The following is a 25,340-nucleotide window of genomic DNA, read 5'->3' as shown; positions in this document are numbered from 1 at the left end:
AGTGATGAAAAGAATTCACCAACTGTAATGTGAATGTCAGTGAATTGTAATGTCCTAGAATTCAAATTCTTTATTTGGGGACCTTTAGCAGATATGAGATTAAAATGCGATTAATTAGATTAATTAATTACAAGTCCTGTAATTAATTAGATTATTTTTTTTAATCGCCTGACAGCACTAATATAGACAAAAGAGGAGTTATCTTAATTTGCTGCAATTTCAATCTAGTAACCATCCATCCATCCATCCATCCATCCATCCATCCATCCATCCATCCATCCATCCATCCATTTTCTCCCGCTTATCCGGGGGCCGGGTCACGGCGGGGGAGCAGTCTGAGCAGGTATGCCCAGACCTTCCTCTCCCCGGGCACTTCCCCCAGCTCTTCCGGGGGGATCCCAAGGCGTTCCCAGGCCAGCCGAGTGAAATAGTCACCCCAGAGTGTCCTGGGTCTTCCCCGGGGCCTCCTCCTGGTGGAACATGCCTGGAACACCTCCCTAGGGAGGCGTCCAGGGGGCATCCGATAGAGATGCCCGAGCCACCTCAGCTGACTCTACTCTGAGCTCCTCCTGGGTGACAGAGCTCCTCACCCTATCTCTAAGGGAGTGCCCCGCCACCCTGCGAGGAAACTCATTTCAGCCACTTGTATCCGGGACCTCGTTCTTTCAGTCATGACCCAAAGTTCATGACCATAGGTGAGGGTAGGAACGTAGATTGACCGGTAAATCGAGAGCTTCGCCTTTCGGGTCAGCTCCTTCTTCACCACGACAGACCGGTACAGCGACTGCATTACTGCAGCCGCTGCACCGATCTGCCTGTCAATCTCACGCTCCATCCTTCCCTCACTCGTGAACAGGATCCCAAGATACTTAAACTCCTCCACTTGAGACAGGAACTCTCCCCCAACCTGAAGGGAGCAAGCCACCTTTTTCCGGTTGAGAACCATGGCCTTGGACTTGGAGGTGCTGACTAATCCCAGCTGCTTCACACTCGGCTGCGAACCGCCCCAGTGCATGCTGAAGGTCCTGGCTTGAGGGAGCCAACAAGACAACATCATCTGCAAAAAGCAAAGACGAAATCTGGTGGCTCCCGAACCAAACCCCCTCCAGCCCCTGGCTGCGCCTAGAAATTCTGTCCATAAAAATGACGAACAGAACCGGTGACAAAGGGCAGCCCTGTCGGAGTCCAACATGCACCGGGAACAGGTCCGACTTACTGCCGGCAATGCGGACCAAGCTCCTGCTCCAGCCCCGGTGATGGATGAATCGACCTCAAAGTCCCCAGTCTCTGCTTCCTCTGCGGAAGACATGACAGCGGGATTGAGGAGATCCTTGAAGTATTCCTTCCACCGCCCGACAATATCCCCAGTTGAGGTCAACAGCTCCCCATCTCCAATGTAAACAGTGTTGACAGAAAGCTGCTTCCCCTTCCTGAGGTGCAGAATGGCTTGCCAGAATTTCCTCGAGGCCGACCGGTAGTTCTCCATGGCCTCCCCGAACTCCTCCCAGACCCGAGTTTTTGCTTTTACAACCGCCCGAGCTGCCGCGCGCTTGGCCTGCCGGTACCCGTCAGCTGCCTCAGGAGTCCTATGAGCCAACCAGGCCCGATAAGACTCCTTCAGCTTGACAGCATCCCTTACTTCTGGTGTCCACCACCAGGTTCAGGGGTTGCCGCCACAACAAGCACCGCCGACTTTACGGCCACAGCTACGGACGGCTACATCAACAATGGAAGTGGAGAACATGGTCCATTCGGACTCAATGTCTCTAACCTCCCTCAGAATCTGGTCGAAGCTCTCCCGGAGGTGGGAGTTGAAAACCTCCCAGAGTTTGGGAGTTTACGTTTGGGTCTGCCATGTCTGTCCCACTTCCTCCCCTGCCAGCGAATCCAACACCAGGTGGTGATCAGTTGACAGCTCAGCCCCTCTCTTTACCCGAGTGTCCAAGACATACCGCCGAAGGTCAGATGATACGACTACAAAGTCAATCATTGACCTCCGGCCAAGGGTGTCCTGGTGCCATGCGCACTGATGGACACCCTTATGCTTGAACATGGTGTTCCTTATGGACAAACTGTGACTAGCACAGAAATCCAATAACAGAACACCACTCGGGTTCAGATCGGGGAGGCCGTTCCTCCCACTCACACCCCTCCAGGTATCACTGTCGCTACCCATGTGAGCATTGAAGTCCCCCAGCAGAACAATGGAGTCCCTGGTTGGAGCACTTTCCAGTACCCCTCCCAGGGACTCCAAGAAGGCTGGGTACTCTGCACTGCTATTCGGCCCATAGGCCGAAACATCAGTGAGAGACCTATCCCTGACACGAAGGCGCAGGGAAGCGACCCTCTCGCTCAGTGGGGAGAACTCCAACACATGGCGGCTGAGCTGGTGTGCTATAAGCAAGCCCACACCAGCTCACTGCCTCTCACCACGGGCAACTCCAGAGTAGAAGAGAGTCCAGCCTCTCTCAAGGAGCTGGGTTCCAGAGCCCAGACTGTGCGTGGAGGTGAGCCTGACTATCTCTAGTCGGTACCGCTCAACCTCCCGCACTAGCTCAGGCTCTTTCCCCCACAGTGAGGTGACATTCCATGTCCCCATAGCCAGAGTCGTTGTCCAGGGTTTGGGTCATCGGGGCCCCTGCCCACGACTGCCACCCATATCACATAGCACCGGCCCCTTCTGATCCTTCCTGCAGGTGGTGGGCCTACGGGAAGGCCCACGTTGCTCCTTTGGGCTGTGTCCAGCCGGGTCCCGTAAAGACCCGGCCACTAGGCGCTCGCCTGCGAGCCCCAACCCCAGGCCTGGCTCCAGGGTGGGGCCCCAGTGACGCCAATCCGGGTGACGTATGCTTCCTTGATTTTTTCTCTTTCATAACCTATTCACCTAGAACCTGTTTGCCTTGGGAGACCCTACCAGGGGCATTAACATACATAGCCTCTAGGATCATTCAGGTGCTCAAACTCCTCCACCACGATAAGGTGTCGGTTCAAGGAGGAGTCAATCTAGTAACTTAACTGTTAAACATATTTGCCAGTATGCTAAAATAAACATACTGACAGGTGAAGACAGTTATTATAATATTATAATATTGTTGTAAATGATAATGAATGGGGGGGTCTATGGCTCACCTGCTGAAGCGTACTCCCCATGTACGGTTGCTATATCCCTACCACACCCAGGCTTTCCTCTCCCTTCCTGTCTCTCTCCAGCTGCACCATCAAATAATAATAATCATGATAATATCAATGAATGAGCAACAGAATATGTTGGAGTGGCATGAACTTTCCACATAAATGTGTCTTCTTTCTGTAAAGCAGCTTTTTATCTGTGCTACTCCGGTATCTGACAGTTCAGTCAAGCTGGACAGTGCAGCACCCTGACTGTCACCAACATCTCTTGCTACATCATTATGACTTATCAGTCGGATGTTAAAGAAACTCCAAGGAAATGGCATGTACCACTGTCACATTGCCAGGAATGCCAGTACTGTATCGGAGCCTGTAGCCCAACAGCAATACCACTCATGTGAACATAGCTTGCATGTTGTAACATTCAAATTGTCATATAGTGTCAATTATTTCAAATCAAGTACTCAAATCAAATATTAATGTAGAACTACAAGCGCCAACAAACAAAAAGATGTTAACAGCTGCATTTATTTCCAGGTGGTCTGAATGTTTTGGCACTTTTAGATTTTACCAATGTTCTGGCAATTTTGTACTAAAAAGCACAGAGTTGTTTGTTGTCTTTCTGTGAGTGTAATCTGACGCCTGCCGATGGACTCCCTCCTTGCTGTCTCGAGTGTGAGATGGCAAGAAAGAGCCCGGAGCAGGAGAAGTTATTAGATTATATACAATACATTATCTTTGTAGGACAGATGACTTTGTCATATCATCAGAACGATGTTGATACAATCAGTGCATAATAACATACTATACGTGGTGTCATGGTCAGCAGATTATGACACACGCACACACCTAATCATATGACATGGTTATTCATTTGTCTTTAAGACAGTGAATACTTATGATTCAGTAAAGGAGAAGATGAATAATAAGAAATCCCATTACACCAATATTAATCAAAAGCAATATTTGATCTATACAAATGAAATACTGAACAGTATTGGTACATATGAATATCAAAAATCCCACCTCCGATCTGTCCTCAGTATTGATAAGTCGAACACATAAGGCTGTGACAGAGATAGGACCATCTCTTACTGAGGTGCCTCATAAATGAGATCAGAATGTAAGAAAGACACTTGAATGTAAATGTACTGTCACAGTGGGCTCCCTCTCCTCTCCTACTCGATTACAGTTTCTACAGCTGAATAGAGTAAATGTTATCACTTTTCAACCTTTAGAAATATTCATTCAGAAACACGGAGCCCCAGATGCAGTCCGTTTTCATGATAAATGTAATAAGGCACTTCATCAAATACTGCAGCAGTCCGTATTCAGCCTGCATGTAAGGCATCAAATAAACACATGGAATGCAGATGTGATGTCCCTGTTTCTAGGTGTGTTTGTCATTTTTGGAATTCCTATAACTTAATCTGGCAAACACTATGAGAGTGTGAGCATGTCAGTGGGTTGTCACAATTTTATTTTATACTTTTTTTTGGCTACTTTATTTTATATTTGTTATTTTATATTTTATTATGTGGAATTTCAAATCCACGAATTATAGAATGAAGGAACAAACTTTTTTGTGGTTTTGACCTTATTATGGCCCTGCAATCGGCTGGCGACCGGTTCAGGGTGTACCCCGCCTCTCGCCCATTGTAGCTGGGATAGGCTCCAGCCCCCCGCAACCCCGAAAGGGATAGGCGGTATAGATAATGGATGGATGGATGGACCTTATTATGGGCTAGATTGAAGGACCACACATTCTCTTTTCCACAACAATCAAATGAGTCCAAGTACCAGAATACCAGAATAACTGTCAGTCAATGGAAGGACGCAGGTAAAGAATGTTACACTTGGAATGTGAATATCAACATGATGCTGGTACATCTTTGATTCAGCTCCTCTCCTGCACAAAGAACCCTCATACACTGGAAATTCCCCAGGATGTCTCTGTCACAAAGGTGGCCAGCGCTGCAACACCTCGCACGTCAGCCGCCGTAATTAACCAATCGGCAGTGATCCCTGTGGCTCCTTGTTCACGCTGAATATATTCACTGTAGAAGGTAGAATGATAGCCTGCAGGCGGGCTGATGGGGCGAGAAGATGGATGCGATACAAAAATCACAGTGATCCTATTGAGTCGTTGATTTATCAGATAGTGAAAGGTGTGCCGGTGAAAGCGCCGGAGGAGAGAGAGCAGGGAAAGTGATGCTTCAGCACGTTGGACATCTCCGATCTGGAATCAGATTCATGCAGTTTTTTTTCTTCATTTGACCACCAGTAGACTGATTCCTCTACAGGTAAGAATAGCCCGCTGCTTGGATGGTTCATGTTCAAAGCAATAAAGTGTGGCAACAGATATGAGGTTGTGTGTTTAAGTCAGCATCAATGTGTGCATGTCGGGGGGGAGGATGAGGGCGCGTCTCCCCCCAATGTTGGGGTAATGCAGTGTGATGTATGGAAAAAGTGACGGAAAGAAGAGAATGCATCCAGTCAGACCATCATTGTACAGGGAGCAGAGGAGGTCTGACACAGACGTTTGATTAGTGAAAATGAGCGTCGGGATCATGTTTGAACCGGATGGAAGAAGACTGACTGACGAGTTCTTTGGTGCAACAACGCATGAACAGCTACTGGTCAGCCAACAGGGGGCGGTGGTCGATTGCAAATTGCATAGACTTCACCCTCCAAAGCGTGGTGTGTTTTTCATTTGACTTAGATTTCTGAGGCGGTTATTATGTTGTAACACACACACACACACACACACACACACACACACACACACACACACACACACACACACACACACACACACACACACACACACACACACACACACACACACACACACAAATAGGGAGCTGAGTTTTTCCGCTCTCATTGAAGAGGTACGGAGGTAGACATAAGAGGAAAGCCTCTGCATTATATGGAGTATAGCTCTGGTTGGAAGCTACAACACAAGAAATTACCTCTGCTACACATATCACCAATGCCTGGACATGAAATGAAGCAAGTCTGTATAATGAATATAAAACTCAGAGGGAAGGGTCGGAGGACATGTTGTTTTTGAAATGTAGTGAAAATCAAGACTTCTGCAGTAAAATTAAAGGTACCTGATTGAAATATTTTGGTGATTCTCAATAGCTCTGTGTACTAGGTATTATAAAGTGTTTCAGAGGAATTTCTCAGTCCTTTTGGCATACAGTTACAAAGTGCTACTTTTGCAATTGCCAAGTGGTCTGTCAGTTGTCCAATGGCCACGAATAATAATAATAATAATAATAATAATAATAATGAAATAAGATAAGTAACATTACTGCAAAGGCCCCTTCTTCTGATAAACAAAAGAACTCTTCAGAGAAGTGTGGATGCCTCTGAACTGAACTGCTATAAGGCTGTTACTCTTTGACTTCACTCTATGACCTTGTTAGAAGGTATATTTTCCAGCCAAATGCTGCAAGCTAAATGTATGATAAATCACATATAGACAACCATTACAGATAAGTATGGCACGTTTAATACCACTGTAGCATCTGAACATCAAATCCCCACACCTTTATTCGTTGTGGATGTTTAATAATGAAGTAGAATTGGATCTTCTCTGATCTTCTCAACACATCCCTGAGACAGGGGAGTTCGACCCTGGAATGCTAATATTTAGTTAGTGCTTACTGTGTCATTGTTGAGTCACTATTTGTAAGTAGTTATAGGAAAAAATGTTTTTACATACAGTGGGTTTCCTGCTTATCTGTATCTTACTCTCACTCACTTAACGGGTGCAACATTTCCTTGTTGTTCTACTTTGTAATCTGAATTCAAGGTGTTTCTTTCCCAAAGTAAATTTGTGCATTGCAAACCCTCTTACCTAATCACCAAGAGACAGGTTTTGTTGATATTAGTAGGCTGATTGTGAAATAATATTGATGAATGAATAATCCAAAAAGAAATCTGCTTAATAAATTTCATTAATCCCATATTTCCTTAAACTAAGATAAAATTTCCCTATACATAGTTTGACTTGAGTGCCACTCTAAATAGACTTCAAAACTGTATTGGCTTATCTGGACCTGTTCTTTAGTGGTCCTTAACACGTTTTAAAAGGAATTATTTAATATCTTTTGACTGCTTCTCATTTGAAAAAGTCGACATTTTCTGTGGGGTTCCACAAGAGTCAGTTCTTGGTCCATTGCTATTCAACCTACACTACTCACAAAAACTTAGGGATATTCGGCTTTCGGGTGAAATTTCAGGATGAACCTAAAATGCACCATAACCTTTACAGGCGAACTTAATTTGACCTCTAAACTTTTGAATGCACATGTCCAACTGTTCAATGTTTCAGTACTTTTTGCACAACTTGCTGTTCTCTAACAAGGAGCTAAATGGTAAAATTCACAACAGGTGTTTGATCCATGAATCGACCAATAAACTTCCTGGTTCAGTTAGAATTTGTATTTAAACAGTCCTCTTCATCATGCTGTTCACATTTTGACATCATGAGACCAAGATGGCACCTAACAACTAAACAACAGTACCTTGCCATTGTGAGGCTTCAAACAGGAGGTTCTCAGAGGGAAGTGGCCACTGAGCTTAGAGTGTCACAGAGTGTCATCAGCAGGGGGCAAAAGAGATACAGAGAGACTGGAAGAGTCACAGAAAGGCATAGAAGTGGATGTCCTTTGGCCACATCGCACACTGATGACCACTTCATTGTGAACAGTGCCCTGTGGAACCGGATGATGAATGCCACTCAACTCCAGGCACATTTGAGGGAGGTGAGAGGCACCCAAGTGTCACGTCAGACCTTTCCAAACCGTTTACATCAGCATGGTCTGCGTGCTAGATGACCTGCAAGTGTACCTGACCACACCACCAGGCATAGGCGTCATCGTCTTGCATGGGCCAGGCCAGGGAGCATTTACGCTGGACAAGGGACCAGTGCGCTGTTCTCTGATGAAAGTCGATTCAGTAAGGAGAGCACTATGCACCAGCCACTGTTGTCATCAGACGAGCCTCTGGTGGTGGTGGTGTTACAGTGTGGGCACGTGTGTCTAGTCAATACAGAATTGTCCTACACTTTGTGAATGGTACAATGACAAGTCCATACTACCTGAATAACATTATTAATCCAGTCATTGTCTTTATGGATGACAATGCTCCAGCTCATCAAGGTCGCATCATTAGGGAACGGCTGCTGGAGGCTGTGGTACCTTAAATGGAGTGGCCTGCACTTTCTCCAGACCTGAATCCCACAGAAAAGCTATGGGATCAACTGAATCGCTGTATAGAGGCTCATAACTCTGCACCCCAGAACCTAAATGACCTAAGTCGACTTGTGAACAGCATGAGACGCTGTTGTCAAGCTGTGATTGATGCTCAAGGGAACATGGCAAGTTATTGAGACACTGAAATTTTTGGTATACCCATCACTGTTGTTGGCTTTTGTTTCAATAAAGTGTTTGAGATGAGGAAATCACCATTGCACACTTCTATTTAAATGCCCCACTTTCATGATATAATATCACTGTAGCGTGAACCTTTTACATTTTCCATAAATTTCACCCAAAAGCCAAATATCCCTAACTTTTTGTGAGTAGTGTAAACACGCCCCCTCTTGGTATCATCATAGAGAATCACAATGTGTCCTGCCATTCCTGTGCTGATGATGCCCAGCTGTGTGTCTCACTTTACTCAGACAGCCTCAGTCCTGTAAATGAGCTTGTCAGATGCATTGATGACATCAGTCACTGGATGTCTCAAAATTTTCTATAACTTCACAAAGAAAAAACTAAAATTTGGATAATATGCCCCATCGAGCATGTGTCTCCTGAATATGCCAAGAATTAAAATTAAATCAGGTGAAGGTGCACTTGGTCACAGGTGCTATTCTCTGGAACAAATTGCCTGATGACCTGATAACTGCTGTAACTGTATCTTCTATTAAAAGCAGTCTTAAAACATTTCTTTTCTCTCAGGCTTTTGGTAGTTAGTGTGTGTGCGTGCATGTGTGTGTATCTGTTGTTATCCGTTTGGGAATGGATGAGCACACTGATTTTTGTTATGTATGAAATGTGCTATACAAATACAACTAACCTGACTTAATTTGACCCACTGACCTTAACTTGGACTCTGGAACAGCTAGCAGGCCTGAACGAGCAGCTCTAAAAGGCATTTTTCAGAGAATAAGGAGTTAAGGTTTCACTGTTGTAGTCTGGCTTCTGGCCATATAAAGCCTTGACAGTCATGAGTAAGACTAAGACTAAAATTGATTCTTAGGAAACTGGTAACTAGTGCAAAGAGGCTATGGGGTGATGTTAGAACAGTGTTTGGTTTTTGTCAGATGTCTGGCTGCAGTTCTGCAGATGCATGTTTGCCTAATCCAGCTTTCTCTATGGTACTGACAAACAAAAAAGTATTCATTTTATAAAATGTGGGGCTAGAATAGTGACTTTAAATTCACTGGAATTGAATCCCTTGTATCGGGAAAAGTTGTATTGGAACAAAAAAAAAAAAAACCCAGTTTCACTGAAAAATAAAATGCATTAAGAATTATTTCATTTAAGTTACTTGTTGTATTTTGTTTTTCAATGACAATCTCCAGATTTTTTCTTGATTTCTGTCTTTTTTAAATGATATATTTATTATTATGCTGTCAGTTTTTTTTGTTGTTGTTTTTTTCAGTGTCACTGGTTTTCGTTTTATCTTTCTGTCACTGTTTGGACATGGAGAGGAGGGGTTGCAGTAGAGGAGCAAGCAGAGTGTGATTTGCATATCTGCATACTCTGCAATTTCTTTGATGTCATAACTGCTGATCAAATCATTTAAATCATTTGCAGCCATTTTGACCACAGCCTTCGAGAGAAACAAGCTACAAGCCGTTGTACTAAAAGATTAGTAAGGCTGTAAGTCAAATAACTTGTTTTCTCTCTCTGTTGTAGGATGACAGGAAACCTGTCTGCAGACCCTTTACAGAATGGCTCTGTCTTATCCCTCCTGAACTCATCTGCTCCAGCACCTCCTCCACCCTGGGAGGCTCCATCCTTCACTGTGGCTGCCCGCTGCCGTGTAGCAGCCACCCTGGTGCTATTTGTCTTCGCCATGGCCAGTAATCTGTCAGTCCTGATCAGTGTGTGCTGGGGGCGTGGCTATCGTTTAGCAGCACACCTGCGCCCACTCATCGCCAGCTTGGCATCAGCTGATCTGGTGATGACTTTTGTGGTGATGCCACTGGATGCTATTTGGAACATTACAGTGCAGTGGTATGCTGGGAATATCATGTGTAAACTGCTGTGTTTCCTGAAGCTCTTTGCCATGCACTCAGCAGCATTCATACTGGTGGTGGTAAGTCTGGACCGCTATCGGGCCATCCTCCATCCTCTGGATTCTCTTGATGCTGGGCTCAGGAACAGACGCATGCTTCTGGTGGCCTGGACTCTCAGTCTGCTGCTGGCATCTCCACAGGTACAGTATGTTACACAGTGAACTTCACATCAAGGCCTTTATTTCTTATATCTGAGTACGCACGCTTAACACTGGATTGGACCTATTGTTCATTCAAGATGAGGAGGTCTGGCTTCACACATAAACTATGTCATGCAATCTGGTGAAATATAACTCTGCTTGACCCCTCTAATGAACTGAAAAGTTAATCGGATGGTGTGCAGCATTAGCCAGCAAATCAATATGTTGAATGTTACCATGTGACAGGTGATTTGTGGTACACACCAGAAGTGGACAGAGAACATTTTTGCGGTAATTCTTCCATTGAGTGCAAATTATTCCCTGTTGTTGCATTTATTGTCAGTAACATTATGGCTTGGAGATTAGATTTTTTTTTCCAATAAACTAATTACAGAGCTATATAACATGAGTCTGATCCAGGACCGTCATACCACATATCACAGTCCTGCATGAATATCTTCCAGAAGTCAGACATTCCAGCCACTGAGCTGCTAATACAATTCTTTACAGGAAAAATGTGAAAACACAAACTCACCATGTAGTAGAAAATATTCTTAGTGACCTATAATGTGGCAAAAATAACATCAGGGAGGTGCAAAGTAACAAAAACCCAAATAATTCTTCCAAATTAATCATGTCTCTTTTGTCAGTACAAACAATGAATGGAAGATGTGTAAAATCAAAGAGGACACAGGATGTCTTCCTCACTTACCAATGGGTGTGCTGAACAACAACAACAAAAAAACTACAAGTGAAAATGAATGTGTTAAGGTTCAGCCATGATTGAATGAATAAATAAAAATCTGTAAAAGCCATCTCTCTGAAGAAGGGTTTTCCATGTATGTAGTGGAACTCCATGTGAACTCATTGTCCAGTATGAAGAGGTTTCTACTGCAGTGACTGACTTTCGCTCATAACTATTAATATAATTGCTCTCATGTCAACTTGAATAGAGAATTGTAGTTATTTATTTTATTCAATTCAGTTTAATTTTATGGCACCTGTGGCTCAGGAGGTAGAGTGGTCTTCCACCAATCAGCAGGTTGGTGGTTTTATCCCTGGCCTTGGCAGTGCACATGCTGAAGTATCCTTTGGCAAGATACTGAACCCCAAAACTGCTCCCGATGCTGTGAATTCATATGTACGTCGCATTGGATAAAAGCATCTGCCAAATGACTAATTGTATATGTATTTTATTTATATAGCACCAAATCACAACAGAAGTTGTCTCAGGACACTTTCCGTGTAGAGATGATCAGGACCAACTCCCCATGAGCAAGCATTTGGTGACAGTGGCGAGGAAAAACTTCCTTATGTATTCACTTTTATTTATCATGGTTTAGAGCACACTGATGATTTAAAGCTAAAATGATTGTTCATAGGCTGCACGGTGGCGCAGCAGGTAGTGCGCGTGCCTCACAGCAAGAAGGTTGCCGGTTCGATCCCCGGGTCAGACGGGGCCTTTCTGTGTGAAGTTTGCATGTTCTTCCCGTGCATGCGTGGGTTCTCTCCGGGTACTCCGGCTTCCTCCCACAGACCAAAAACATGCTCATTAGGTTAATTGATGACTCAAAATTGTCCGTAGGTGTGAGTGTGAGTATGAATGTTTGTCTGTCTTTGCATGTGGCCCTGCAATCAGCTGGCGACCGGTTCAGGGTGTACCCCGCCTCTCGCCCATTGTAGCTGGGATAGGCTCCAGCCCCCCGCAACCCCGAAAGGGATAGGCGGTATAGATAATGGATGGATGGATGATTGTTCATCTGTTTCCTCTGAACAGATGAGATGCATCTAAATCTGAATCTTGAGGTGCACACTTTTTGCAATCTGTAGCCTCTGGAGGCAGCAGGAGTGCTACAAATGAAACGGGACAATAGAGAAGCTTGCTGAAACTGGGAACTGATCTGTCACTGATAGACTGGCAGGAGTAGAAAAGGGGAGAATGAAAGAATGCTTGCATTCCCAGCATTCCTAGACATCTAATTTGTACGTCAATCCAAACTGATAAGTGGGAAGATAACTATGACCCTTTGTCGTTCTACATTATGGACCATTCTGTGTAGTTATTGCTGTTTTGGGTGCTATTGAAGACCGATGACTGAATCCCAGCATGCAATTGGTGAGAGGCAGGGTATTTAGCACCTTGGATAGATCCAATTTGACAGATGCACTCCAATCTAAGAAAAGTTTTGGATGTTTCAATTCACATAAACTGTATATCTTTGGAGTGTTTGAACAAAATCGATGACCTGGAGGAAAGTCACAGACTCTACATCAGGGGTGCACACACTTTTTCAGCATGCGAGCTACTTAGAAAATGACCAAGTCAAAAAGATCTACCCACTATAAAAATGCAAAACATGCATTTATTTATAAATATATTGAGAATTCTTCATATGTACAATATATGCTGGTGTACCTTGCATAACTGCATGAACCCATATTGCATCATAAAACTCTGGACGTTTTTTGTCATTACCTTACTCTGATGACTTGCACTGAATGGAATCAGCCAGGGATGCATTGTCCAGTAACTGACGGACAGTAACCACTTTTCCCTTCTTCGGTATAGCGATGGTAGGATGGCAGATGAGACAAACACACTTCGAAAATGACATAGTGAAAAAAAAGTCCTCCTCCCACTCCGTATGGAAGTGGTAAGTTTTTGGCTTCTTACTTGGTCCAGCTCCGCCACTCATTTTTATACCCTTTCTTAAGTTTAGAAGAAATAAATTGGAGGCTAACTTGGCAACTCGCTAGCCTTCTAGAGTTTTGCAGCACTTAGTGCCGTTGCATGCACATGCGCGGTGACCCATGTGTCAGTAAAGGTCAGATGTCAGACTGGCTGCCCTGTATGTCAATCAAGTGACAAATTTCATTGTGAGGATGGATGATAGGCTGACGTCTATTTTTTTAATGCCATGTGATCTACCCACACTACCTTTGTGATCGACCGGTAGATCGCGATCGACGTCTTGGGCACCCTGCTCTACACAGAGAGAAGCCAGTGATGAAGCCAGTATCATCGGCATTCTGTATCAGTACAACACTGTTAATTACCTAATCAGTGTCCCATGATGCAAAGGAAGACCAAGACACACAATCTGGCTACTAACATGCGTGTGTGTGTGTGTGTGTGTGTGTGTGTGTGTGTGTGAACAAATCCAACTAAATGTAACCTGGTTCTAGCCTGGATATCTTCTGGTTACTTGAACTAACAGTGTGTTATTATACTGTAACTTCCTTACCCAGTGACTTTCAGCTCCAAGCCCATTGGTTCTTACTGAAAACTTGAACCTTTAAAAACACGTTCTGAATATACAGTTTCATTTTTTAAATAAAAAACTAGTGTGTGTGCATACGTGGTAATGAAGGCACATGTCATCCAGTGAAACAGTGTGGCTCACTGATGTGTTTTTAATAGTTTCTGGACAACAGTGCAGCTAAATGGTGCAAGCAAAAAGATATATCTGCCTTTGATACATACACAGTGCTTAGTAGGATCCATTTATTGTTGCTTTGGCTCTGCATGTGGGATGAGAAACATAGCTACACACTTACAATATAAACTATAAAATATAAAATATAAACTATAAACTATTAGCAACCACTAGAATTGGAATACAGTCTTGTCCTGTGGGACCTCAGTGATGATTTGCGTGGTCAGTAATGTTCTTCCTCACACCACTGCTGCATAGAACCTTTATTTGCATACTTGTGGCCTTCATGTTACTTGACAGAACAGTCAATAATAAGTGATTGCATTAAAGGGACTTTAATGCACAACATGAACCTCAAAGAATCTCCTGCATTGTGCACTTCTTTGTGTAGTTTGTTTAATGTAAACAAATCTAAAGTTTGTTTAATATAAACAAACTACACTTGTGTTTTTCTGTGACTGCATGAAATTCATTCCTCATCTCTTTACATTCTTCATCCTCAGCTGTTCATCTTTCGGGCCATTAAAGCTGATGGAGTGGACTTCACTCAGTGTGTGACCCATGGAAGTTTCCGGTATCTCTGGCAGGAGACGGCATACAACATGTTTCACTTTGTGACGCTGTATGTCTTCCCCCTGCTTGTTATGACTTTCTGCTACACCCGCATCCTCACCAAGATCAATGGCCAGATGCACAAAAGCAAAGGTGTGTGACCCTTGGAGAATCTGGAATCTGCTGAGGGACATCTTTGACCCGTTTGACCCGTATTCAGCTTTTATACTTCCACTATTCCTGTTGTTCAGGGATGGAAGTAAGGGATTACATTTTTTGTGTGTGTATATTTGGAAGCCTACAAGCTTTAAAGTCACTATGTGCAAAATGTTAACGTTTCAAAGATGTAATATCAAAAACAACACTGTGGCAGTCAGCAATGCATACCTCCCAACCCTGTAACAGATAATCCTCATCTCAACATTAAGATGGTGGTTTTTACCTATTTGTTTACATTTTTGGAACGTATGCCTTCCTGTAATTGAGTTTTTACCCATGTTGTGTTTCTGCAGATGGAGAACACTGCCTGAGACGCAGTGGAACAGACATGATACCCAAAGCCCGAATGAAGACCCTCAAGATGACAATTGTGATTGTAAGCTCCTTTGTTATCTGCTGGACACCCTATTACCTCCTGGGGATCTGGTACTGGTTCCAACCAGCCATGATCCGACACACACCTGAGTATGTGCACCACATACTTTTTGTCTTTGGCAACTTAAATACATGCTGTGACCCGGTCATCTATGGCTTCTATACACCGTCTTTCCGGGCAGACCTTGCTGATATGGTGGCATGCTGCCGCAGTCGCCAAACCAACAACACCTCGCCTCACTCTGTGGATCGTCTGTCTGGCCGAAGTGCTGGAGCTGCTGTGGAGATGGAGTCTGATCTGAGCTCCAACCAGCACAGTGGGAACCCTGGTTAAGCAGTGGTGATCTGACTGAGTAATTAAGCATTGTTACAATATATCCAGTGCCCTTAATGCAGGTGTCAGCTGAAATCCATGAGCACATAACTGAATGGTGAGCAACTTTGGCTTTTCTTATCCTTCAGAACAACAGTTTTGAGCTGTGGAAGAAAGTCTTTTTTTTATCCATAGCTGCTCTCCAGTTTGGGAGCCACTACAGTGTATAAAGACTCATTTGCAAAAATGATCTGAGGCATTTTAGTCGTCTATCTCACATATCTGCTGTGTTGTTACACACCAGTGCTGAGGCGCCCACGTATTATGCATACCAATACAAAATTCCCTACATTCTTTACTCTGCAATTTTTTTTTTCTTGCATACCCTGTGGTTTACTTTGACATGTGCCCACTGTGTAGTCTATTGAAGGCTATCTATTCTTGGTCCTTTTCTAAGCTAGGTTTGGCAGCTAACCACATATTGACTCCAGCTCGGTGCCTAACAGAGAGGCATTAGATTGATACTGATCTCATATCTTTTCAGAAAAGAGAAAAATAAAGAGAGAGAGAGAGAGAAAAAAAATGTATTTCCCAAAATGTTGAACTATCCCTAGAAGAGTCTTAACACCAAGACAAGGACTGCTATTTGGATAATTACCATTTCCCTGCATGACTGTGAAAAACTACAAAGAGCAGCAGTTTGTATTGTAGGCTCTAGAGAGTGTTTCTTTGAATAGTAATAGGAAATCATTATTTACTGAAACATGTCACCTCTGAAATTCATATGTACTGATTGTAGATTGCAATAGTCAGCAAGAAATAACCTGTTGTTATACATTCATATGATGAACATATATGCAATCTATATGTAACAATGTATTGAATGTGACTTGCACCTACATTATTATTCTAAGTGCAAGCAGGTGTGATGTAAAGTATTCATCAGAGTCTCATATATGCTCAATAAAATTCTACTGGATGATGTCCTTGACAGTAGTGACAGAATTTCAGTTTTGTATGTTACAATAGGGTTCTGAATATTTTGCCTCATTTAGAATTTTTAATGCATTTGTGTGGTATATATCATTTCAGAATCAGAATTCCTTTATCGATCCCCGAGGGGAAATTGTCTTTGTAGCAGGTGCTCCTTACAAAAAAAAACAAAACCAAAACAAAAAACAATATCAATCTATTCATGTTCGCTGTCCTATAAGGAATTGAAATCACAGAGCATTCTGGGGTCATTTTTGTAGCGTAGCTTACTGGTTATCATTATGTGTCACTGTCATCAGGCTTTTGTCATCTGTCTTTAAAGTTTGCACCAGGCCTTGTTTTGGTGCTCTTCTTTGACTGCAGTGACTAGATGCACTGATGACTAGAGCACTGATATCAAAGGATACCAGTCTCTGTGAGAGAACAGCTGTCTGGTGTGAGGGCAATGATTTCTCTTGTTCTTTTCTGTTGACTTGTGAGATTAGTAGCAGTTCTATCTAAACCTTTCCATAGCACTTTGGTTTCATACTTGATTAGCTTATGTTTAGACATGCTACTTATCCATCTCTCCTTGTTGTCCAGTGGACAAAAGGAGGGTGGCGGTTGTAATGGATATCATGATGTATGAAACAAAAGCTCAAATACTTTTTAATGAAGACAGAACCTACTTTATGCTCAAGTCTGATCTTACACAGCAATAGATGGGTAGGCTCGAAGAATGATAAGGAGAGGAAAAGAAATAATCTCCTATAACCTGAAGAGATTTAGTTGTGCCTAAATTGACTGAAACTGAAATTGAAATTACTGAATTACTCAGTTTACTGGACTCACTATTCATTGGAAATTTGTTCAGAAGATCAAGGACTTGAAAATACTCTCTTTACAAAAACCAGTATCATTTCATGTCTTTGTACTTTTTACCATTGTCCTCATTGTGGAAGTGGTGACGGTCACTATCACAAGAGTTGTGTCTTTTCACTACTTATTTCATGGGCAAAAGGAATTTCCCCTACTAATAATCCATCCATTTTCTATACCGCGGGGGGTAAAGGGCCTGGAGCCTATCCCAGCTGTCAATAGGCGAGAGGCGGGGTACACCCTGGACTGGTCGCCAGTCAATCGCAGGGCAACACACAGACAAACAACCATTCACACTCACACTCACACCACCAATTAACCTAATGAGCATGTTTTTGGTCTGTAGGAGGAAGCCAGAGTGCCCGGAGAGAACCCACGCATGCACGGGAAGAACATGCAAACTTCACACAGAAAGGCCCGACCCGGCAATCGAACCGGTGACCTTCTTGCTGTGAGGCACGCACACTACCTGCTGCGCCACCGTGCAGCCCACTACTACTAGTACTAATACTACTAATACTAATACTAATACTAATACTAATACTAATACTAATACTAACTACTACTACTAATAATAATAATCTAAAGTTGATTTGTTTAGTACTTATCAAAACCAGCAAAAAAGTGCTTTACATATGAATTAACAGGCAGGCATAACAGGTTATTTAAAATAGAGCAATGCATGACCTAAGTGCAACATCAAGAATAAAGTACAGTACAGTGTAACTTAGCAGTATAAAAATAAACCCCAAATTTAAATAGAAAAATTCTAAGAAAGACTTTCAATAAAAATAAGTCTTCAAAAACCATTTAAAAGAATACACTGATGTAGCATGCTGGAGTTCCACAAGCAGGTTGTTCCACAGCTGAGGAGGCTTAACAGCATTCATGAAGGACGTTAAAAGGAAAATCTTGTCTTTTTCCTCAAGCTCAGGTCAGTATCTTAGCTGTTCCTATGTTTCCATTTTTCTGGACACAGACCTCAGATGTTGTTTCTGGAATCTGTTGATGCCACTCTCCCAGTTTGTGGGTCACTGCCTCCAGTGCTCCAGTTACCACTGGTACCACTGTTGCCTTTACTCCCCACATCTTCTCTAGCTGCTCTTTCAGCCCTTGGTATTTTTCGAGCTTCTGATGTTCCCTCTGCTTGATTTTGTTGTCGCAGGCTTCTTCTGTTGTTGTCTATCAGCGTAATGTCTAGTTGATTAGCCACCACTATTTTGTCAGTCTGGATCTGGAGGTATTCCTAAGGTAAGGTATCCACTTAACAGCTCATCTTTGGGGGCCATCTTCAGGATGTATTCCTGGATCTTAGGTTCTTTCATCCTGGACAGTGGTTCTGACGCACACAAGTTCTCAACTTCCCTCAGTCCACTTAGTGTACAGTCTTAGGGTGATGGACTTGGGATAAAACCCTCCATCCATTGTGCGGAGCTTCCTTGTCTTGATATCAGTGGTGTTTATCTCCTCCTTTGACCAGCTGATTATACCAGTGTGACTGGCAGTGTGTATGTATTGATAGCCCAGACCTTGCTCTTCCATTCAGCTGACTCCTCAGGACCTGCCTTATTCGTTACAGCTGTGGCTGAATTCCTTGTGGCCTCCTCAAGGTTGCCATTTGTATGTGGTAACCCAAGGTATTTGTAGCTGACCATCTGCAGTGCTGCTTTCTGGTAGTTCAACCCCCTCTTTTTGATACCACCTCCCCACATTTATCTAGTTCGAAATGACATCCCGATGTTGTTGCTGTAGATCCTGGAGATGTGGATCAGAGAGTCAATATCTTGCTCATTCCTGGCATACAGCTTGATGTCATCCATGCAGAGGAGGTGGATGATAGCCACTCTGCTTCGGAACCGGTATCTGTAGCCATAGTATCTTTAGTGATGATCTGACTGAGGGGGTTCAGGCCTACGCAGAACAGCAGTGGTGATAGTGCATTGGTATTGGTACTGGCACTGGATGGTGACCTGTGCAATTGGCTTTGAGTTGGCCTCCAGAGTCATTTTCCACAGCCCCATTGAGGTTTTCATGAAGGCTCTTAGTGTCCTGTTGATGTTTTACAATTCCAACCATTCCAGGTTCCAAGTGTGTGGCATTGAGTCATAGGCTATTGAAAAGAGGGGATTGAGAAGAGATCTTTAGAAACGAGGGGGTTGAACTACCAGGAGCAGCATTGCAGATGTTCAGGACAGCTACAAATACCATGGGATAGCATCTTATTTTACATTAGCTTTCTATCCCTGTTTTTGTGTTCATTCTATGTCTTTTTTATGTGAAGCACATGTAATTTCTTTGTTGTAAAGCACTTTGAGCAATTCTCATTGTATGAGAGGCACTATGCTGATAATGTTTAGTCTTCTTCTTGTTGTTATTATTAATATTATGTTCAGTATGATTGGGATGCCAAACCATATCACTTACCTCTCTGCCTTCAGAGGCCAAAGATCAAAGCCTAGAATGTAAAAAAGCAGCATAATAATTGAATGACATTGGAAATATTCAACTATTTACAATGTTGTTTCCAGCCAAACTTGAATGTGAATGTACACAACATATAAGGAGGGGTTATAGCCAAGCATGACAGCTTATTTTGGGTGTAAGGATCAGAGCTATTGATATGTCAACTGATAGCAAGATGCACCAATCATGTCATTAACAGGCCTCACTTACACTGTGGGCAGGAAGCCAATGTCCCACTTGGACTGATTGGGTTAAAGGGAGTATGTATGTAATTGATCTTTTCAGTCTGAGGGATCTCATTACATCCTGTCAACGCCATGAGACATGGGTTGGCAATCTATCACAGGGCTAACAAGGCTAATCGACAAAAGCGAAATAGTAAAACTGTGATATTTATTCAGCAAAATGTCATTTATTTGGTTTTAGGCATGTGGAATGTGATCAAGGAAGTAGAAAAAACAAAGGTCAGTCAAGGCATTTACATAGAACAGTGCACAGGCACACAGAGACCAAGCTGTTTGGTAGGGAAAAACGCTGCTGTCACCATTAGCTTTTAGCTCTTCTCTTAAATATTCCTTAATTCAAACTATCACACTTTAATAATCATGTCTAGTACAAACATGATTCACTATGTTTACTTAAATTTTCTGGAAAGAGATGTTTTTTCTGTGTCCATTAACATATGTGTTTAATAAGTAATTTGTTCCATATGTAACCTGCAGGTGGTTTGTTACAAAGAACCCTCTGGAAAGTCATCCATGGAAACTGTTTGGAACAAGGCAAGCACTTTCAAAAAAATACTTGGAAGGTGACTGGATGAACCATCTGTCTGTCACTGTCTATCATGGGCTAAATTCAAGCAATCAAGTCATTGGAACATATGCCATAATAGGAGAACTAATCTCTTGTCAAGAGAGTAGGGAAAAGAAACAACAGAAACCATGCATTGCTTGGAAGAAAAATAGTTCATGGACTCTTAATATCAGGATACTGACTGCCAATAAATATACAGTTCATTATGACTCGTCATATGAGTGCCACCTTTTCTATTGCTAAGTGCTGGTGTTGTCTTGTAGTTACTCTCACAATTTAAAGACTTACAACAGGACCCTCAGGCCAAATAAATAAATAAATAAATAATATTCAATGGTCAGTTCAAATGGTAGTTTCAAATAGAATTTTGAATGCTTTAAAGTGAGCCTATACCTTTACTGAATACAGGTGCCACTGCCGCCACACGTGATAATTATGGGATAAAATGTTGCTTAGCCCAAGTAGAGATTAGTCAGTGAACTGACAAAGGAATACAGTAATACAGTCAGTAATAGAGCAATATCCAGTTAAAAGAACACAACATCAGCTACCTTAAACTATTGGTCATACCAGGCCAAGTAAGACTGCAGCAGCGAATGTGTACTTAATTAAAGGTGGGGTGTGTCATTCTGGAGAAAGACTGTTATTGCCATGTCTCCTTTTTCATTGAACATTACCATGTCAGATTTACTGTCTCTCCCTCCTCTCCGCTTCCTCTTCCATGAGCTGTGCACAAACACCAGATTTTTTTTTCAGTGCATAAACAGTACGTACAGCTAGTGGAATATGAGGAGAATATCAACAATCTTTCTCCAGAATGACTCATTGTTAACTAATTTGCAATGGGAAAATATTATTTCTTTTTGCAGTCTCATTTTAAGCAAAAGAAATTCCATTCACTTCCACTATACTGGGTTGGCAGCAGACAAACCTTGGAGAAAGAGGTGTTTGGTTTTTTTGTTTGTGTGAACTGCACCATCAAAAATAGTTTTTGTGTGAATATACTACATTAATGTGTAAAATAAATGTACTGTGAAAACCTTCCAAGTGACAGCTTGGTCTCTGTTTCTGACTGCAGCTTATCTACAGCCGATCCTTTGCCTCCAAACTCCAAACAAAACTTAATTTTGGCCGAAGTCCAAGGACAGGACCTCAGTCACAACAGGTTAAAGCTTTAAGTTTTCAGTTGGCTACAATACATCAGTGAAAAGGTCAGAAAACAGAGAAGCACTTATAATCATTAAAGCATTATTTCTCATTGGTACTAGCAGCCAGCTTTTAGTTTCCTACATTTTTTTTTTTTTTTGGTAACTATCTTTCTTCTAGTTGCTGACTCTTCAGGGCACAACATGAGTTTGGCTTCAAAATCTTGCCAACATAAATTGACTGTCTCTGGAAAACATCATTTGCTCAAAGTAATCCTAACAATTATTTTCATATCATCCTTACACATGTCAAAAAAAGAAAACAATGATCTGAAATGATCTTAATTAATGTTGTGAGATCTAATAATAACAATAATAATAATTATAACAACAATAAACTTTCAAAAAAGCAAATGTTTGTTTTGGCAACTTTTTCCACAGCAGGGAGAACAAAAGACTCAAATGAAAAGAGGCAGAGAAATAAATTGTTCCAAACAGAGGCAACAAATGCTGTCCATTCTAAAAACTAGTTTAACTGCTACACACTTCACACAACAAAAACACATTGACATTTCAGGTCTTCCATATAAAATACACTTTTTGGTATCGTGTTGGTTGAACAGCTTTCAGCTGTCTAAGAAAGGAGATGAGGGGAAAAACCCTTATCTTTTATACTGCTCTGCTTTGAATAAACCTTTAACACTCATAAAGGGTTTTAGGTAAACCTTGAGGACCAAAGGCTTGAGGCAACACACTTTAGGACAAAAATATACCTTAAAAAAATATACCAAAAATATACTGAGTACTTTCAGTCATAAGAGACAATAAGAGGCAAAGCTATGGCTGAAACTGTTGTTAAAAGCATTTTCATGTTATGAGTTGACTTTTTGAAGTCGATTTGAAATCACAATCAGTCATCCGTTTATGCAGTCTCACAGCTTTTTAAAATGTATTATTATTATTTAGAATTATGTCAGAGAAAAAAAGGGTATTTGGAGATAATGCTCATTTAGCCTCTAAGTGGCTGGTGTACGTGTTTGATTAACAGCACTCATCAACAATCTATAAACTAACTGCTGTTAACATTTGCAGGTAAGCTTTGAAGATGTTTAACGTGCTACAGACACAACTGTCTAGCCTGCAAAACTAATGTTAGCATTATACGTTTCCCTGGTGGATATTAGTTTGGTTCAGTAACACATTAAGTGTCTATTTGGATATAAGAAGGAAACATTAGCAATTTAGCTGATATGGGTTGTTGAACAAAGTCTGAGATTCATTTTATGTTTTGTGGCAGTTCATCAGTATCAGTGATAAAATTTTGACATTACAAATATGGCCTAAAATGAAATTATTTGATTGGTTGCATGAAAAGAACCAAATGGAAAACAACTATTGTGAAACCTAAAAACACAAAATAGAAATTTCTCCATTTTGACTGCTGATTTTCTTCTTAATAGAGAAAAAAAAGGAAGTCAATTTCAGATGGACTTCAAATTTAGTTGTGTTCTTTGGGGAGCTATGTAAAAACAACTTTTTGAATATATATTTTTGGTTCCTATTCAAAGCTGTTGCCCTCAAGGTTCACCTACTGTTAGCCATTCACACATGTATATTATCACATTCACAAGCATGTTTCTGTGCTTTGGTTATGAGGAAGTGTAAAGGTAAAGAGTGAGAATGTTAAAAATGTGTTTGGTTACATATTTCTTTACAACAGCTAAATATTTGGCAAGGATTAAACTACTTTCATAAAGGAAGCAAGTATTCCTTAAAATATGGACATAAAAAGTCTCTCAAAATATCTGACATCTTCATTTGGTCACTCTTTAAAAGCTAAATGTTAGAATCAACAAAATAGAGTTCCATATTGAAGGGGTGCATCGCTAATGTCTTCTGAAAACAACAACAACATGAAATTTGTTTTAAAAAAAAACGGTAATGAAATCATGAGAATTTTTTTTGGTTTGGGTTTGGTTAAAGCACTTTACACATAGGCGACCCCTTTCAAACAGGAACAATCCAAAATTGTAACTAAATGTAATCTCTCTTAAAACCATTTTTAAAGAAAAATAAAGAAAACCATCAAAATGTTTACATCTTTGGGTTTCATTCAGCTTGGTTTTCATAGAAGAACTTTTTGGATAGGCTGACATGGTGAAACACGAGCCTTGTCCGTGCATTCAGGCAAGTATCACCTTAAAACCGCCAACTCAGTGTCATTGAGGTCCCAGGATGACCAATTTGGCATCTGGAGAGTCACCATGGCCTTGCAAGGCCTCAGTCTTTTTTTTTTTGGCTTATCCTCTGCATGCCATCAGGTTTGTACAGATCAGATGAGTGTCCTGTTAGATTAAACTTGTTTTCTTTGATAGACTTCATAAAAAGAATGGATGCATGGCTTAAAAGGTTCACAAAGCACTCCATATTTTCCATGAGCTACATCCTCTGCGCAAACTTGTCTTTGGAGATGGACACTTGTGGGTATTTGAAAGGAAACACTACATGGCCTTCTTGATATCTTCTGATGTCAGATCAGAAATGTTGAAGATTTCCAACAAAACTGGACATGTTGGTTTGAACAGAAGGTTCTTTAGGCTCTTGTTGATCTCTGGTACAGTAAGGCTTAGGTTTGTCGCAGTGGAATTCAGGCTCTGCCAGGGTTATACTCTCCATGGTAGTCATCTTGGTGAGCACTCTCTGGACTAGTCTGGTTGGCGGCTGGCACGGTACACTGGCACTGGCACTGGTTGAGGAAGTTGTTGCTCGGGGCAAAGGGTTTCAGGGTATTTTTTGGTTGAGGTAGGCTAGCACAAGCAGCATCATCAGGCTAACATTGACCCTACTATGGCTCAGACATTCTTGTCAGACTGAGGTAGTTTTCTTTGGAGGTGTGCTGCTTTGGGGTAAGGAAGAGTTCAGTAAAGAATATCTCTTTACATGGTTCTTCTAAATGGCTCTTTTGGTTATAGACAATCCTTCTATATGAGACTCACCTCCATAAGGCGTTGGCAAAGGCCGCTGTGTTTCTTCCCTTTCTTATTGCAGAGGAACTGAAGGCAAAGTCAAGTTCTGCCACGACAGACTAATTGGTAAGTTGCAGTTTGTAACAATATTTGGCTTAACTTGCGTTTTAAGAGCCTAGTGCACATTCTTCACATATCAGTTTGTCAAAGGAGATCTGAGAAATAGAATATTTTGGTTATAGAACAGACTCTCACTTGAAAAGTGACATGAGTGTTTGTGCTGTACACACAAAAAGAATGTGACAGGAGCTAATCTGCCGTGGCGATGCTTTTTGAAGACTTTTTCTACATGCACCTGTGCACGTGCACAGGCAGTAAAGGCAATAAGCTTTGGTTTGAGGTAGGGATGGAGAATGGGGGGGTGGTGGCAAAGGACCAGTATGTCTCCTACTCCATAAGCATTCTGTCAGATTTGTGGAAGCTACTGTCAAGTTATTAGCAGCAGATTTAGGGGTGAATAAAACTATGACTGGCCCCTATCAACGAGCGCAGAAGGTGCTCATTAATGGAGGCGAGAGGTTCCTAACTGAGCAGCAGACTGTAGGAGGGGAGG

At 42.0% G+C, this 25,340-nt stretch overlaps 2 protein-coding genes across 2 annotated transcripts in view; both read left to right on the top strand.

Moving 5' to 3' along the window:
• The window catches only part of chtopa (chromatin target of PRMT1a), a 214,866-nt gene that overhangs the window by 109,956 nt on the left and 79,570 nt on the right, over positions 1-25,340 (top strand). The window lies entirely within an intron of this gene.
• Positions 5,167-16,641, top strand: LOC139345655 (gonadotropin-releasing hormone II receptor-like). The gene is made up of 4 exons (XM_070984419.1): positions 5,167-5,432; positions 10,071-10,593; positions 14,534-14,735; positions 15,095-16,641. The coding sequence occupies exons 2-4, from the start codon at positions 10,072-10,074 to the stop codon at positions 15,508-15,510; spliced, it is 1,140 nt and encodes a 379-aa protein (XP_070840520.1). The 5' UTR covers positions 5,167-5,432; position 10,071; the 3' UTR covers positions 15,511-16,641.

Source organism: Chaetodon trifascialis, chromosome 17 (genome assembly GCF_039877785.1).
Source record: "Chaetodon trifascialis isolate fChaTrf1 chromosome 17, fChaTrf1.hap1, whole genome shotgun sequence".
Lineage (NCBI taxonomy): Eukaryota > Metazoa > Chordata > Actinopteri > Chaetodontiformes > Chaetodontidae > Chaetodon > Chaetodon trifascialis.
Note: the sequence above shows the minus strand (reverse complement) of the source record. Positions and strands in the feature narration are given on the sequence as shown.

Coding starts and splice junctions, on each gene's coding strand:
- LOC139345655 (XM_070984419.1), top strand. CDS start 10,072: ATGACAGGAAACCTGTCTGCAGACCCTTTACAGAATGGCTCTGTCTTA. Junction 10,594..14,533: donor TGCTGCTGGCATCTCCACAG/GTACAGTATGTT, acceptor CTTCATCCTCAG/CTGTTCATCTTTCGGGCCAT. Junction 14,736..15,094: donor CCAGATGCACAAAAGCAAAG/GTGTGTGACCCT, acceptor GTGTTTCTGCAG/ATGGAGAACACTGCCTGAGA.